The 16,398-nt window shown below is 49.4% G+C and overlaps 5 protein-coding genes across 5 annotated transcripts; 2 read left to right on the top strand and 3 right to left on the bottom strand.

Moving 5' to 3' along the window:
* Positions 1-934: 934 nt before the first annotated feature.
* MYCFIDRAFT_202535 (uncharacterized protein) lies at positions 935-7,339 on the top strand (the record flags this gene model as incomplete). Its single annotated transcript, XM_007925570.1, has 9 exons — positions 935-966; positions 1,172-1,222; positions 1,571-1,640; positions 2,461-2,565; positions 4,923-4,969; positions 5,422-5,851; positions 5,905-6,026; positions 6,082-6,699; positions 6,759-7,339. The coding sequence occupies 9 exons, from the start codon at positions 935-937 to the stop codon at positions 7,189-7,191; spliced, it is 1,908 nt and encodes a 635-aa protein (XP_007923761.1). The 3' UTR covers positions 7,192-7,339.
* A 439-nt stretch (positions 7,340-7,778) lies between these two features.
* MYCFIDRAFT_43367 (uncharacterized protein) lies at positions 7,779-8,018 on the bottom strand (the record flags this gene model as incomplete). Its single annotated transcript, XM_007924309.1, has 1 exon — positions 7,779-8,018. The coding sequence occupies one exon, from the start codon at positions 8,016-8,018 to the stop codon at positions 7,779-7,781; it is 240 nt and encodes a 79-aa protein (XP_007922500.1).
* Positions 8,019-8,506: 488 nt separating this feature from the next.
* On the bottom strand, positions 8,507-9,416 carry MYCFIDRAFT_210517 (uncharacterized protein). Its single transcript, XM_007925569.1, has one exon. The coding sequence runs from the start codon at positions 9,407-9,409 to the stop codon at positions 8,678-8,680; it is 732 nt and encodes a 243-aa protein (XP_007923760.1). The 5' UTR covers positions 9,410-9,416; the 3' UTR covers positions 8,507-8,677.
* A 146-nt stretch (positions 9,417-9,562) lies between these two features.
* Positions 9,563-10,938, top strand: MYCFIDRAFT_131111 (uncharacterized protein; the record flags this gene model as incomplete). The annotated part of the gene is made up of 3 exons (XM_007925568.1): positions 9,563-9,781; positions 9,845-10,301; positions 10,439-10,938. 3 exons carry the CDS (start codon positions 9,563-9,565, stop codon positions 10,936-10,938), a joined length of 1,176 nt encoding a protein of 391 aa, XP_007923759.1.
* MYCFIDRAFT_60391 (uncharacterized protein) lies at positions 10,894-11,628 on the bottom strand (the record flags this gene model as incomplete). The annotated part of the gene is made up of 2 exons (XM_007924477.1): positions 10,894-11,456; positions 11,510-11,628. The coding sequence occupies 2 exons, from the start codon at positions 11,626-11,628 to the stop codon at positions 11,141-11,143; spliced, it is 435 nt and encodes a 144-aa protein (XP_007922668.1). The 3' UTR covers positions 10,894-11,140.
* Between the last annotated feature and the right edge of the window lie 4,770 nt (positions 11,629-16,398).

Below are 16,398 nucleotides of genomic sequence, written 5' to 3'. Positions count from 1 at the left end.
GTATTCTCTGCCCCATTCGTCGACGCCATTCAAGAATCGAAACCATGCTGCAACGCAAAGCGTCAATCGGCTGAAACCGCCTCCCTGTTTCAACTGCTTCGACAGTGGTGAGAGAATGTACTTTGGCATCTTGCCGGATCCGTCCTGGCAGATACGGAGCACGCGATCACCCATCGTTGGGTTGGAGAAGCGTTCGATGACTGAGTCGCAATACTTGTCCAAGTCAATCCCTGGGATGTGGTCGAGGAGTGGACGAAGCTCGAAGTCCATCATCCCACGTATGTAATTCCGGAAGTCGGCACTACGAATGGCCTCGTGGATGTACTCATACCCCGTCAGATGGGCCAGATATCCTATTGCCGAATGAGTGCCATTTAGCAATGACAGCTTCATCTTCTCGAAGGGCTCCACGTCCTCCGCAATCTGGACCCCGACATTCTCCCATTGTGGACGTCCCATCGTGAAGTTGTCTTCCATGACCCACTGAATGAACGGTTCAGTAACGACTGGCCAAGCATCGATGACATTGTATCTTCTCGCCAAGCGTTGCACGTCATCAGGCCGTGTTCTTGGGGTAATACGATCGACCATGCTGTTGGGAAAGGCGCCGTTGCGTTCAACCCAGCCAGCCAAGGTACTGTCGATGTGCTTTGTGAAAGAAAGCAACATTTTCTTGAGTAGCTGACCATTCTGCACAATATTGTCGCACGACAGTAAAGTGAAAGGTGGTAATCCTAGCCTCTGCCTGCGGGCAAGACCAGCAACGATATAGCCATACACGGTTGTCGGCGAGCCACCTTTAGCCATTACTTGCAAGTCCGCAGCGATACTCGGATGCAAGGTGTCCAGCTCTTTGGTCGTCTCATTGAAGCAGTATCCGGATTCCGTTATGGTCAGACTTACGATACGTGTATCAGGATGAGCGAGCTTCGCAATGACCTTTTCCGGGTCCGTTGGCGCATATAGGTACGATGTAATGCTACCAACGACATGAATCTTGGACCCCTCGGCGCTTCCCTCGACGACGGTATACAGACAATCCTGGCTAACGAGAGCGTCTCGCATGGCAATATCGGAAGGCATCAACCCCACGCCGCAAATCGACCAGTCCATCACGTTGTGCTCGGTGGCCAGCATGTGGATGTACTGAGCCAGATGTGCACGATGGAAGCCGCCGACACCGAAGTGGACAATGCCCTCCCTCATCTTCGAGCGATCGTAGGTTGGCACATGGATTCCGGCGGCTTCGAGGGTCGGAAGGTTTTTCTTACACAGCTTGATATGCCCTTTGTTCATTGCGGTTCAAGAAAGGACTGCTGCAGAACAACAGGTAAGAAGATCAGTATGAGTTTGAGATAGTAGGGCTGGGTACAGGTGTGGTAAGGCTCCTGATAGTGAGCAATAGGAGGACGGATGGAGCGCACAGTTTTGAACAGCCCTCAGGTCCCGCAATTCTGCAAAGATAAAGACAAGTGCATGCGCAGTGAAGGCTGGGCAGACTAACATGATTGCCAGCGTGCTTGCTAATTACGCCACAGACACTTTATCCTACAACTTATCTTGCCACCAGGACATCAGCGAAATTCGCAACAAATAGTATTGCTTCTCCAACATCGCGCCGCGGCGCAACCATTGATGAAGCACGTTATGGGAAGCATATACGCGCCTAGCCTCGACGACCGATTCCGCACAACCTCTCAATACGTCACATCAAAGACATTCACCACCAGCTTGACCTCCGAGAAAGACACTGACATTGTCGTTGGCCGACTATTGTAGCTCAAAGTTCTTCGGCTTATAAGCTCAATAGCTCCAACGATCAACTAAGGGCCCGCTAATCCTGGCTCCAAGGCTCAGCGGTGTGACCGGACAATGCTTGCTCGAAAGATCCAGTGATGGGATGCTTAGACCTGAAGAATTTCTGGGTACGGTACGAAAAATGGTGCACGAGCGCTTTGGGCTGAAGAAGGGGTGGAGGCCAGGTCTACCTTCATGCTTGCCCGCCGTGTCGTTAACAAGAGCCAGAGTCCTTCCTTTGTTGTCCGACAAAGAACATGCTTGGAAATAATCTTCTGCAGACAAGGTTCTCGCCTCGACCTCAAAGGAAGTGCTTGGTGCACTCAAGGTGCTTCAGACGGGATAATTGCATTGTCTGACTCTTAACTGCTGTCATTGACAAGCTGTCGCGCGAGACCAGCGCGCATTTTTGTCCAGTGGAGGTATGTAGTCAAGCAGAATAGTGTCGTCCAGAAGCCGCGCCTCAGACGAACGGTCTTGGCGTTCTTCCTTGGCATGCCACCCTCCCTCCTGCTCAACTTTGCTCTTCCGCTCTGAACTGGAACCCAAGATTACGATCACGATCATTCCGTGGAGTCGAATCGAGGGCTATGCTCCCACTCAGAGCCAAACTAGAACATTTTGGATCCTTTTCAAGGAAGGACAATATAGTGCCCAAATGAGAATACTTACGCAGAGCGATCCTTTCGTCCCGCGAACAAAACCGGGCAACGACTGCACAATAACTACATAGTCAAGAGCTTGGTCATAGTTCTGCTCACCGAGCATGTTGATATCAGCTTCTCGGTCGCGACAGAAGGCTAGCTTCGCAGGAGCTCTAGAAGAGCAGAATGTGCTCTGCTGCTGTGTAGGTGCATTGCTCACAGAAAGAGGGAAGATGTTGAGAGACAAAACACATATCGGACACCGCATCAGCTGCGCAACCACTTCATGTGGCGGACCTGCTTCATGCGCACCGAGAAAACCGAGGCGGTGCTGCGCATGAAAGCGTAAAAGCGGATACAACAGGATTTTGTTGCCTTCCAACAGCCATGAGTCCGTCACCTCGAGCCTGATTCAAATCGGTCTCGCATCTACATCTGATTTAGGTAATGTGACACGAATACACAGCTACGCATATGCGGCCAGGTGATGTAGCTGCACGGGAGATCTCGGCTACAAAAATCCTCAGCTGAACTGAACAGCCCCGAGAGCCCTAATGAGTCAATGTAGTACAACATGTTCTTTATAAGGATCCGTATCAGCCCAGATTGATCACTTATAGCCACATGGCAGAAACACTCCCAACGCAATACAACAGCCTATGGCGCCTACCGAGCGCGCTCGTGCAATACCTCACGAACCTCACAATATCAAATTCACCAGCAAAGCAGCTAGTTCTGGACCGAAGCAAGCCATGCCTCTACCGGATTGACACGGAGACTTCAGCTACGATCACGTTACGAGACGGTCGGAAACTCGGCTACGCAGAGTACGGGTCCCCACGTGGTCGTGTCATTTTCTGCCTACATGGCTTGCCAGGAGCTCGCACCGAGGCTGCGATGTGGAATCAGATCGCAGTCGATGTTGGTGCTAGACTCATATCCGTGGATCGACCCGGCATAGGCTGGAGCTCACCACAGCCCGGACGAAGGCTTTTGGATCATGCCGAAGATATTGAGCAGCTTGCCGATCACCTCCGTCTTGACGAATATGCCGTTATGGGCTCATCAGCTGGAGGTCCTTACGCACTGGGGTGTGCTTATGCGTTGCCTGCAGATAAGTTGAAAGCCATGGCTATCGTCGTGGGCCTGGGTTCGCCAGATATGCATGGATGGAAGAACTATCTTGGCTGGTGCGCTTGCAAGTACGTGCCGAGTCTGCCGAAGTGGTTCTTCAGTCGAGATCCTGCGGCTCGTCTTGACTTGAGTGATGAGGAGCGGTACAGCATTATCTCCAGAGATCCGGAAGCAAAGAAGACTCCTGAAATTTTGCGACTATTTGTGCAACGGACTTCGCGGGAGATCTTTGCCCAGGGAACCCAAGGCCTTGTGGATGATGCAAAGACCCTAGGCGAGGACTGGGGCTTTCGCGTTGAAGAGATTCGAAAAGATTTGCCGATCCAACTCTGGTACGGAAAGCGCGATCCTGTAGCGCCAGTGGCTCATGGGGAACTGTATGCGGCACGTCTGGGAGGTAATGCCATTTTACGTGTCGAGGATGAGAATCACGGAAGCTTGATCCAGAATTGGGAGGGAGATATCCAAAAGGCTCTGCTCGCCGCCATGTGAGCAATGACGACAACTGCTTCCGCTCAATCTGTGCAATATTATAGTCCCACTCCATACAGTCCACGACCAGCGTCGTTGTATATTACCATCGAATTTCTTATCACTGCATCTAGAACTTGCCGCAGACTGAGCAGAGATACTCAAGTAGTAGTCAGTGAGTTTCTTGGGATTGCATCACAACTTCTACCAGAGCATCTTGGCGAAATGTCTTGAAATGCTTGTCTCAACGGACTTGTCTTGGTTGCCAAGCAGATGTGCACCACCTTCATCAATACAGCTTGATGTCAAGACATATTGATCTCTGGACGCAGCATCACCATCTTGCAGCTGCTGTCTCGGAGCACTGACGCAGATGAGTTCTATGATAACGACGGGTTGTGCATCAACAAGATCCGTGTCAACGCGACCCATGGCGGAGACTGCGGATCGGCCTCGGCGACCCGCCACATTGCCATCTCCTTGAATCGTTGCCGCCAAGAAGATCGATCTCACCATCCAACACTATACATTCCAAACTCATCCTGTGAATTTGCCGCACGGATGAAACCAATCGTTGCGGATGGATCGCACGTGCGACTTATTCCTTCAGACGCGTCCAAGGCTGATCTCGGTCAAGGCGAAGGTGATGATTGGCATTCGCAACAAAAGGAAGTGAAGTCCGTCCTTGATAATAATATGTGGATGGCCAGTCGCAAATCAGACTTCGGGCAACGGCGATCTTCTCGGCCTTATTAGCGGCGCTGGACCTTGATCAGGTGTGACAAGCGATGGAATAATCGCGAGCTCTCAGCTCCTTGCGCCACGCTAAGGTTGCATCGAAGAGGCGTAGTGCGTCTCGAACGTGTCCGCTGAAAGCTTCTGGAAGCTGGCGATGCCAAGCTTCGTGGAGAAGACTTTCTCGGGTAGACGAGAAACATGAGCTCGTTACTTCCCCCGCTAGTTGCCCACATCCACCATCCTCTGTTCATCATCAACACCGCCAATGACACCTGCCCAAAGCGAGATTGTGGCGTCCGGTCGCGTACACCGGGCTCCGGCTTCGATGCTCTTTCCTCCGCTCGCGGGACCTTTTATGTTCTTTCCTTCCCTTGCGTGCACATCTCGCTGAACCCCTTCTCCCTCCCTCCTTGACCTCGATCGACCGCCAACATGAGTCTGGCACGCGAAAGCGTCGACCTCGTCAAGAACGGCAACGACTTCGAGAAAACAGAGCCAGCACCTTTCGGCCATCATGTGCGCGGCAGGCAGGTCAGCCTGGACGCTGAGGACCAGGCCATCATCGTTGCAGACCAGAACAAGCTCCACCAAGACTTGAAGGGCAGACACATGCAAATGATTGCCATGTGCGTTGAAGGCCGCAATGCTTGAATTCGAGTATGCTGATTGCTACTGACAGCGGTGGTGCAATCGGTGCTGGTCTGTTCATTGGATCGGGCGGCGCATTCCAAAGTGGTGGACCTGCTTCGGTTCTCATCGGCTTTATCATCGTGGGCGTGATGATTTACCTCATGATGCAGGCACTTGCAGAACTGGCGGTTATGTACCCGATTAATGGCGCCTTCACTATGTATATCGTCAAGTTCATCGATCCGTCATGGGGCTTCGCTTGTGGTTGGCAATACGCCATTCAATGGCTGACTGTCCTGCCCTTCGAGATTTCCGCTGCCTGCAACATCATCCACTATTGGCCAGGCTCACAGGGCATCAACAACGCTGCATGGATCGTGCCGCTTTTGGTTGCTTTAGTCGCCATTCAGGTCTTTGGTGTCAAGGGATATGGAGAGGTAAGAGTCCAGAAATTTGACAACGCTTCTGATGCATCAGCTGATTGCCATAGGTCGAATTCGTGCTCAGTGTGATCAAAATCCTGGCCTGTATCGGATTTATGATTCTTGGAATCATCATCAATTGTGGTGGTGTTCCAACCGACAACAGAGGCTACATTGGAGGTGAATACTGGTAAGACCATCAATCATGTGGAGAACCCGAATCTGCTGCTAACATGAGTGCTCAGGACGGCTCCCTACAGCGCCTTCTTAAACGGCTTCCATGGCTTCTGCAGCGTGTTCGTGACGGCTTCGTTCGCCTACACCGGAACCGAGCTTACGGGACTTGCTGCTGCTGAGACCGAGAACCCAAGGAAGGAGATCCCAAGAGCATCCAACCAGGTCGTATGGCGTATTGCCATCTTCTACGTCGTCAACCTCCTGCTCATTGGATTGATCGTGCCGGCCAACAGCCCGCTGTACTCTGGGGAGGGTTCCACCTCCCGTCACTCGCCTTTCGTCATTGCCATTCAGCTTGCAGGCATCAAGGCTCTCCCATCAATTTTCAACGCCGTGATCTTGCTCGCTGTCATGAGTGTCGCCAATTCCTGCACATTTGGATCGACTCGTACAATCCAGGCTCTTGCAGCACATGGCATGGGCCCAAAGCTCCTCGCATACGTCGACAAGAAGGGTCGCCCAGTCTCGGTCGTCATACTACAGTTGCTATTCGGCTGCTTGGCGTTCATCAACTTGGCTGAAAATGGCGGTGATATCTTCACATGGCTCCTGGCTTTGTCTGGTCTCTCGCTGTTCTTCATCTACGGCAGTATTGCCCTCTCACACATTCGATTCCGTAAAGCTTGGTAAGCGAAGATGAGACCTTGGATAATTCTTGCTTCTGATCCTGACCATATGTATGTAGGGCTCTCAACGGCCACTCCGTCGACGAACTGCCATTCAAGGCCGCGTTCGGCGTGTGGGGCTCCTGGGTCTGCCTCATCATCAACTTCATCTGCCTTGTCGCACAGTTCTACGTCGCTCTGTACCCCATCAGTGGTCCACAACTCAGCGCCGAGCTCTTTTTCGAGGCATACCTGGCTGGTCCTTTCTTGGTTGCCCTATACTTGATCTGGAAGACCTACAGTTGGTTCGCCCGCCCAGAACATCGTCCACTCTTCATCAGAACCAGGGACATTGATATCTACGATGGCATGAGAGAAGGTCAGCGAACCATGATCAGTGGTGTTGATGTTACAGAGGGCCAGAGACGTGCCAGCATTGCTGAGCTGCAGGATGAAAAGAGAAAGAAGGGTGTCAAGGACTGGGTTGTATCAGGTGTTCGCAATATCATCTAGGCGATGTTCGTCAGACAATCAAAAATGCTGCATCACGCGTCGAAAGACACTGATGGCTTAGCTGCTCTAGTATTTGCTCGCCTGAGTCACGCGAACCAGTCGCGTAGGCCAGGTATTGTAGACAGTATAATGCTTGATACATGGTCAGAAGACGCGAAGTGACACGAAACAGAAGCTCTGCCCTGCCAAGCATACATACACTCCGTGTCAGATGTTTCTGTAGAGCTAGTGACAGAACGCTTGTCCTCAGTCCTTGAAGACATACCACCGTGTACCTCCCTAAAACCCGAGGAGGAGGCCACTACTTTGGCCTTCGCGATACAGTCCATAGCCACAAGAGCCGGGTCTCTACCGGTATTCGAGATCACAGGTATTGGAGGCACGGCTTATGAAAATGGAGATGGCTGTGTGAGAGGTACGGCACTTGGAACTTTGGCGGGTCATCCTGCATCTCTTTTCGCAGCTAGCAGCTAGAGTCTCAAGCTCCAAGCTTCAAATCGCCCTGCTCATGCTCACTATTCATGACCCACGTCTCGTCCCTAATCGTAATCGTAAATCCTGCTCCCCTTTCCATTCTCTGTTTCCTCTCAAGGTGTCGGTGCAATCAGCGCGGCCCAGCAAGCTGCTTGGCAAGACCCGAAAGCCGCGTTACAGGCAAGAATTGCTGGTGGTGCGGCGGGAAGGGCGACGCCGAAGACGAAGCCTGCTGCAGAGTAGCAAGCGACCGTGACGCCGGCGCAGCCTGCTTGACAGATGCCGTAGGCTGCTGGCCCGGCTGTGACATAGGTGGCCAGCATGGACAGGGTGAAGATTTTCTGGAATTGCATTTTCGGTTGTTGGTCTGGTAGATCTGGATTCGTGTCGTGTTGGATCTATTGTAAATAAGTAAAGATGTGCAAGGCCGGAGTCTTTTGTTGCAAACGTACCTTCGGTCTGGTTCTTGTTCTGAATTCGCAGATCTTTGAGGCTTCTGGAGGTGTTTGGCGATTTTGATTTCGGTCGTCTGGCAAGGCGAGAGATTGGTTATATGCTTGGATAGGCTTGCAGGAGAGAGCCCTTTTGGTCAGTGTCTCAGCAGCGCTGCCCGCTGCCTTAGGTGTCTTGTCTTGTATGGATCACTTGGTGTGTATCACTCACGAGGTCGGCTGCTTTCTTTTTCCAGTCAATCATTGTCTCAATGTGACAATGCAAAGGCGCAAATGGCTGCGAAGATGATGTCTTCTCCTAGATAGCGGTGTGTAAAAGGATAAGCATGGTCAATAGTATCGGGGATCACCTACGCATGGTGAATTGTGCTAAAATGCCGTACGGATTTGAACCCAAAAGTAGCATCGATTCATGCTACATACAAAAAGGCAACAAGCACCAGATCCGGGGTATCATGCAAAGCCGCATTGAACGCCATGAAATGTCGAAGCCAAAGATGCCGCCGTGCTCTACTCCAGAGCCAAAGTATCGTATGTGTGGTCGAGGAATGGACACAGGATCACTCCCCACCAAGCTTCTTTCTGCGCTTCCTCAGCTTTTTCAGCGACTTCACATCGACATCTGATAGTGTATTTTCGGCTCCTTTGGCTTCAAGCTCAGTAATCTTCCGAATAACACTCGCCAGATCCAGTTTCTCCTTCTTCGCAGGTGTCTTCGCAGGTGTCTTCGCAGGCGTGGATTGTCCACTCACACCAACAGCTCCGTCTTCCGAGTCCACGTCGCTAGCCTTGACGACGTTGACAGTCTCTTCTTGCGCCTTAATTCTCTTCGCGATGCCATCAAATCTCGTGTGCTTACCGACGCCGATCCCCTCCAACTTCCGCTTCGCGCCAGCTCGTTCTCGCCCTCGCCTCTCCTTCCTGTCAGCGTCGTATTTGTCATTCCCCGATAGTCCAGCTTTGATGAAGCGACCTGCAGCGTTCGTGTCTAATCTCGCGCTCGGTCCACTGGCGACTGCTTCGACATTCTTGATCTTGTTGAAGTATTCCTTGACGCGATTCAGTTCCTGGAAGATGGGATGGTTCTTCGCGTCTACACCGTTCAGTCGCAAGTACGAGAATAGTATCGACTCAATCGCGTAAGTGGCCAAGACGTAGAGTTTGGCTTTGTCGAGTAGTGGTAACTTCGAGGTGCTCGCGGAAAGTGCGCTCTGAAGGATTGGCTGGAGAGCGGACTGCAAATCGTCCACGTCGCCAGTGAGGTCTTCAATCTGCGGTAGTACCGACTCCATAATGGCGATATGGATGTGTTGTGATAGGTCCTCAGAGTGTGGACGGAAATTCAAGAACTGTTAGCGGGGCCCGTCTCGAGGTCAGAACTCAAATTCCTTGGCTTTTCATGTGAACCCTCACTTCACCGCTTTCTCTTCCTTGCATCGATTCCGATGGCACCCAGCAGAGCGTCCACAAAGCGTAGACGGACTTCGTCCGGCGTTGCAGTCGATGCAGAAATACGACACTCGCAGGACGAGCACGAGCACTTCACACAATGGGCGAAAGATCGCGGCGTACAAATTGGTTCGGTCAAACCAGCACATATCGCAGGACGCGGAGTCGGCCTCGTGACAACAGCAAATATCAAACAAGACGAGAAGCTCATCTTTGTTCCCGAAAAGGCCATGTTTAAGCCCGCGAAGAGCTATGCTGGCGGTGATCTGTCTCCCAAGGCTTCACCTCACGTCCAGCTGACTCTTAGCATTATGGCGGAATGCGAGGAACCTGAGTCTCCTTATAATGTATGGAGATCAACTTGGCCTGGCCCACAAGACTTTGAGTCAAGCATGCCTCTCTTCTGGAGCCATAAGCTCAGGGATCTTCTTCCTCCATCTTTACAACAGCCCTTAGATCGACAGCTCGATGATTGGAGGAAGGATGCTGAGTTCCGCAGAACGATAGTAGCGAATTTACGTGACAACTCTGCGCGCAAAGAACAAGACGACGTTTTTAAGTACTACTGGGCTATAGTGAATTCCAGAAGCTTTCACTTCAAACCGCCGGGAGCTAAGCCTGGATTCATGGTGCTGTGCCCTTTCATAGATTACATGAATCATGGTCCCAGCGGCACCGGTGTCAACGTCCGGCAGACAGCCAAAGGATATGAGGTCACTGCAAATAGAGACTACGGTACGTACTCTCATTCCTTTGTCTCATTGATCGTAGCAAAGTGTACGGTTTTACGCTTGCATGGCTGTGATGTCCTGAACAGCAAGGTGAGCAATTGCCACGGTACGAAAGAGAGTCCAGGCTGACTTTCTTTGTAGTCGCTGGCGAAGAAGTGCTCGCGACATACGGCGCCCATCCTAATGACAAGCTCCTTGTCCACTATGGCTTTATCAACTCCAGCAAACCAGGTGCACCCTCTGACGACGACATTCGCTTGGATCACTACATACTCGACAATCTGTCTAATACGACTCGTGATCAACTGCAAGATGTCGGCTATCTGGGTTCTTACGCCCTTCTTCCGGCTACGAATGAAATATGCTTCAAAACACAAGTTGCAGTTCGTGCAGAGCTCCTGACCGCGAACGAGTGGGAGTACTTCATTTCCAACGGAGAAGACTTAAGTAATGACCAGAGCGAGAAAGTGAAGCGATGGCTGGAACCGTTCTTAGATGGTTATCGGAGCGATGCCGAGAGCAAGATTGCAGATTTGAAGGCGATGAAGCCCGGCAAGTCAGAAGCAGGCCCCGTCCAGCTGCTCTTGGTGCGGTGGCAGCAGATATACGATGCGCTGGACGCTTTCATTCATGAAGGGTAGTTCGCTTTCGTAGCAAGAAATACGATCGTGGTAGATGCATGATCGTATATACCGAACGCCGCGCTATGCACAATCCCATACTTTTCCTGCATCCCAGTTCAGCATCTCTTCGAGCGGGTCACTCATCTCGTTCCGCACCATCCGCAAACCAGATGAAACCTATTTTCCCATAGCTTCCGAGTTCCTTCTCTCTTTTTGCGCATCAATCCTCATTCAGCAAATCATCCAGATCATCATCATCCCAACCACCTTTCCGTCTCTGCACCACAACTCTGCCCGTCTCCCCTCTGCCTCCACCGCTCTTCTCAGCCTGATCAGCCACAGCAGCCAGAATCTCTTTGAGTTGTTCCTCCCCAATTCGAGCTCTCAACTGTCCACTCCTCGCCAACATGATCAATCTCGATTCCACATCTTCGGCTCTTTGCGCGTTGACCATGCGTATTCGTCCCAGACGATCGGCGGCTAGTGGCTCGAGGATCTGTGAGAGAATAGATTGGCGGGCTTCAGCTTCACGGGCTCTGAGGAGTTCGAAGTTAGCAAATGTGGTGATGGTTTCTGGGTCGCGACTCACTTTTGTTGGTCTTCTTGGCCCCCTCCTCCGCCCGGGGCTGGCAAGCCACCGCCGCCTTGCTGCGACTGCAGCTGTTGGAGTCGCGCCGCTCTGATTGCTTCGAGGTCCCTATCTGACATGGTTGTGGCGTGGGATACAATGTTGTCTGGAAGTGGGAAGCTATCACGTGCGGAGCAGCTGGGCCGTGCTATCGATAAGATTCAGTGCCAAGGAGGAGGGGGCTTTCACGGATCTAGTGGGACTTCATCTGCTCATCCTTTTCTCGTCAGATCCGAGCTCACATTTAAGCCTGTTGAGACAATCACAGGTTGGAGACGATGGTGAGCTCCACTCATTTGCATCCACAGGACGGTCTGCCTGGAGAACGAGGGTCTTGGACCTGACCTGGAGACGGATCGACTGAAAAACAAGAAAACATCCCCAAGTAAGATGGTGCTAGGCTCACAAACTTTCACGTTACGCTCTCAGACCTGTGAGTGCTGCTAAAATGAGCCATGATTGCGACTCAACTCCCTCTTGGAATCTCCATTCAGGGAATGTCGACGAAGCAGTGAGCGCAATGCCTTCCTCACCACATACCGCTTCATCGTGGAAGCAAGTGGTTACAGTCGAATGCTCTGGCAATCGATAGCTTAGTCACTGCTCTTACCTGAGGGCAAACAATAAGGCTCACTACAGTCGACACCGCGGCGCTTCTTCAAGTAAGGTGTTGAGATTGAAGACTGGATCTGGCATTACGAGCGTAGCGCTTGTACAGCCGTGGAATGGCAGAGAAACTTGAAGCAGGGTGTGGCATTGTGCTAATTCACCTAAAGCTGCAAAGGTGCTAGGAACTCATCTTCCAGAATTGTTCCGGAACGAAACCGATTCTCCTGCGAAAGCCTAGAATGGCGTTCGAAGATTGAGTGACTAGCGAGGTGATCAGTGTGGTACAAATAGCATGCATCTCCGAGATTCATACCCTCTTTGGAGGAGCTGCACGTGTATCCGTTGCCTTTGTGGGAAGACGGGAGAACGACATGAAAACATTCCGGAAACGGGAAATCAAAGTGAGATCAAATTGACATGGAGTCGGTCACCTGCCTGCGCTCCCAGCAAGATCCGAATCTTGCTGGCGATGCTTTCAAGACGACGCGCATTGCCGCCTCCTACTGCCGGAAGCAGTCCTAGGCCTTCTTGTGGCGGACCGGCAGATCAGTCTCTTGGGAGGGACGACAGGGCCAAAAGACATTGCAAAAAGAATTGATGGCTGCGGTCGTTCTTGGTGTTATCATGGGAAATGTTGATAACATGCGATGGAATCAATTGCACCCAGAATCATCTACGCGCTGACGATTGCTTCACGACCACCGAAAGCTCTGGGAATTCTGTGGACTCTTGTACTGTCATTTTCGGGAGCCGGAGATCTCCCGCTTTCACTTTCACATGCGCCTCGAGATCTCCAGCTGGCAACTCTTGCTGCAACCTACTCATTTATGTTGACAACATCATTTCTTCGCCACCCTTTCTTGACGGATGCACGGACGAGCGCGCGAGGTTCTTTTCTTCGTTCCTGATTTTGGCGCCAGTCTTACGAATTGCGGATGTCTCGAGCATCGCAACCGTTGGCTCTTCGATGCGCCGGCCGATCAGTTGAAAGAGATGGTCGATTGTGACTGCTCAATATCACGATGAGGGCGAAATTGCCGCTGCACAATCTCAAATGCCAGGGTGTATGCATATGCGGTTACTTTTGAATCCACTAGGGCAGGCGGCCGCTATAAATTGAACTTATACTCACAAAGAACGGCGTTAGCACTTCTATGCAGTAATTCAATGCTAAGCTCCCTGCAACGAGCTGAACTAGAATCAGTGTACGAGCTGTTATACCCTAACGCCCGTTAAATCCTTTTAAGTACTGCCCTAGTAAGATCGTACGGATACCCTTTATTAACGGATACGAGGGGAAGGGATGTTTGCTCGGAGATATAATGTTAAGGGTAATTGTTTAGCAGAGTCGATCGAAAGTAACTTAGTCTGCTTAAAGCTTTGAATTATTTAAAGCCTATTACGTTATCGTACTATCAATCTTATAATAGGACTCCTATAGTAAAGCTTAGGCTAACCTTGCTTATCGATAAGCCCTCCCTCGTATCTAAAAGACCTTAACTATATTAATCTTATTATCCTAAGTATAGCAGATCTAATAGGTTAATTTGTAGCAGTATACTCGTCGCGTTATAACCTATATAATAATTAGTACATTATCTAAGGCCTATATATATTACTACTTTATAGCCCGTTAATATCTAGCTAACTATAGAGCTTACAATAAGAGCCCTAAGACACTTTCTTCGTAGCTTAAATGCCGACTATATTGCTTAAAATCTGTTCTTATCTTGTCCTCTACGTAGACCGCTAGAAGAAGCGGCGGAGCGGTCTAGTCTAGTAGTAGTCGCGAGTGCGGTTACTTTTAAATCTACTAGGGCAGGCGGCCGCTATAAATTAAACTCACACTTACAAAGAACGGCGTTAGCACTTCTATATAGTAATTTAATGCTAAGCTCCCTATAACGAGCTGAACTAGAATTAGTATACGAGCTATTATACCCTAACGCCCGTCAAATCCTTTTAAGTACTACCCTAGTAAGATCGTACGGATACCCTTTATTAACGGATACGAGGGGAAGGGATGTTTGCTCGGAGATATAATATTAAGGGTAATTGTTTAGCAGAGTCGATCGAAAGTGACTTAGTCTACTTAAAGCTTTAAATCATTTAAAGCCTATTACGTTATCGTACTATTAATCTTATAATAGGACTCCTATAGCAAAGCTTAGGCTAACCTTGCTTATCGATAAGCCCTCCTTCGTATCTAAAAGACCTTAACTATATTAATCTTGTTATCCTAAGTATAGTAGATCTAATAGGTTAATTTGTAGTAGTATACTCGTCGCGTTGTAACCTATATAATAATTAGCACATTATCTAAGGCCTATATATATTACTACTTTATAGCCCGTTAACATCTAGCTAACTATAGAGCTTGCAATAAGAGCCCTAAGATACTTTCTTCGTAGCTTGAATGCCGACTACATTGCTTAAAATCTGTTCTCGTCTTATCCTCTACGTAGACTGCTAGAAGAAGCGGCGGAGCGGTCTAGTCTAGCAGTAGTCGCGAGTCTTGCTTAGCAGATTCTAAGCGAGTAAGGAACCTCTACTGCAGAACGCATTAGTCGTGTAATTGTGCGGCGGCATTAGGAAGAGTCGCTCGATTTACCGATAGAGGCTATAGAAAAGCTAGATTCCTCGAGTGTACTGTAGCAGATTGTATACCTAAATAGAAAAGCGTAGTTGCAAAGTCTTGCTACCTCCTCTTAGGCGCTCCGAGTGTTATAGATTCTTCTACGTAATTCTATTTCCTTAGGCATCGACACTAACTATATTAGGTATAGAGAAAGCTATAGCGGAGCGCCTAAAGTTAAACCGTTCTACCTCTATATAATTGCCCGGATGCTAAAGTTATAATTAATTATATAGTATGCTATATACGCTTTCGCAGTACAAACCTAAAAAAGCTATTCTACGGAATAATACGGAGATTAAAATTGCTTATACAAAGTATTCGTCAAAATGTAAAATACGCGCTCTATAGCGTATCTTCTAAGATAGGTTGCCCGGATAAGAGTGTTTGTTCTACCCTCTATAAAGTGATTTACTACTAAACAGCATATAAAACATTAAACTAAGCACGTGCGGAGGGTCGCACGGACCGTATCTCTAGTCTCTACTACTTAGAATCCCTAAACACTTCTACCTTTGCCTCTATCCTGCTATCCGAGGGTATAGAAAGCTATAATCTATCGCCTATTATTATTTGCGCTAGCGTACACTCCACCGCTATCTAGTATACACTTCTATAAGCTTCGAGTCGTCGCGCGTATCTACGTTGCTACCGTCGCCGCCGCTATACTACTTTATAAGCTTAATTTCAGCTTCTAATACACCTAATAGTACTAGAATAGTAGGCCCGCCGAAGGGAAGCAAGAAGCAGCGCGCTATAGCTAAAAAGGTAGAGCGCCTTTAGAAAGCCGAGGAGAAGAAGAAGAAGAAGAATAACAAGAAGAATAAGAAGGATTAGCCTATCGGACTAATCGAGGTTCTAAGTCGCGCTGCTATTACTCGAGATTCTCTAGACTTTAGCTATCTTCTACTATTCGAGTAGCTATAGCATAGGAGCGGATACAAGGCCTAGTTCTAGTAACGCTACGACGAAATCTTCGAAGCCGAGTCTCTCGATATAGTCTAGCAGCTCGTCTACGATGCGATACGTATAGAGGAAGCTGTCGATATATACCGCGATATCGTTATCTAGGGTCTTCGAAAGATATTAGACAAGATGCATCTAGGCAAGGGCTATATGCTAAGGGACTCCTAAATCGACTATATACATGCCCTAATCTTTAGCTATTCGGATACGATAATAATCGCAAAGACGGGCGAAGGTAAGAGTATATCCTTCTAAGCCTTTAGCTTATTAATAGGTATAGTAGTCATCGAGATTACTCCGCTAAATCGGCTTAGTAAGGAGCATATAGAGGATGTTCGCTAGACTACGTAACAAGCGAACTATCTAATTAACGTAACTAATATTACTACGGAGAATAAGAGTATAGATCCTAATCTGTTCTAGAAGATCCTCGATAGAAAAGTCTATTATATTATCCTTAGCCTAGAGACTATAGCTAGCGAGGATTTCCGGGCGATTATCCGTAATCTAAAGGTACGGGCTCGGATTAGGCTTATTGTAATCGACGAGATGCACTTAATATCTAAGTAGAAGGACTTCCGCAAGGAGTACGTAGAGATCTTCTCTCTACGGAAGCTACTACGTACTAACACTATCTAGC

The sequence above is a fragment of the Pseudocercospora fijiensis genome (genome assembly GCF_000340215.1).
Source record: "Pseudocercospora fijiensis CIRAD86 unplaced genomic scaffold MYCFIscaffold_2, whole genome shotgun sequence".
Classification (NCBI taxonomy): Eukaryota; Fungi; Ascomycota; class Dothideomycetes; order Mycosphaerellales; family Mycosphaerellaceae; genus Pseudocercospora; species Pseudocercospora fijiensis.
Note: the sequence above shows the minus strand (reverse complement) of the source record. Positions and strands in the feature narration are given on the sequence as shown.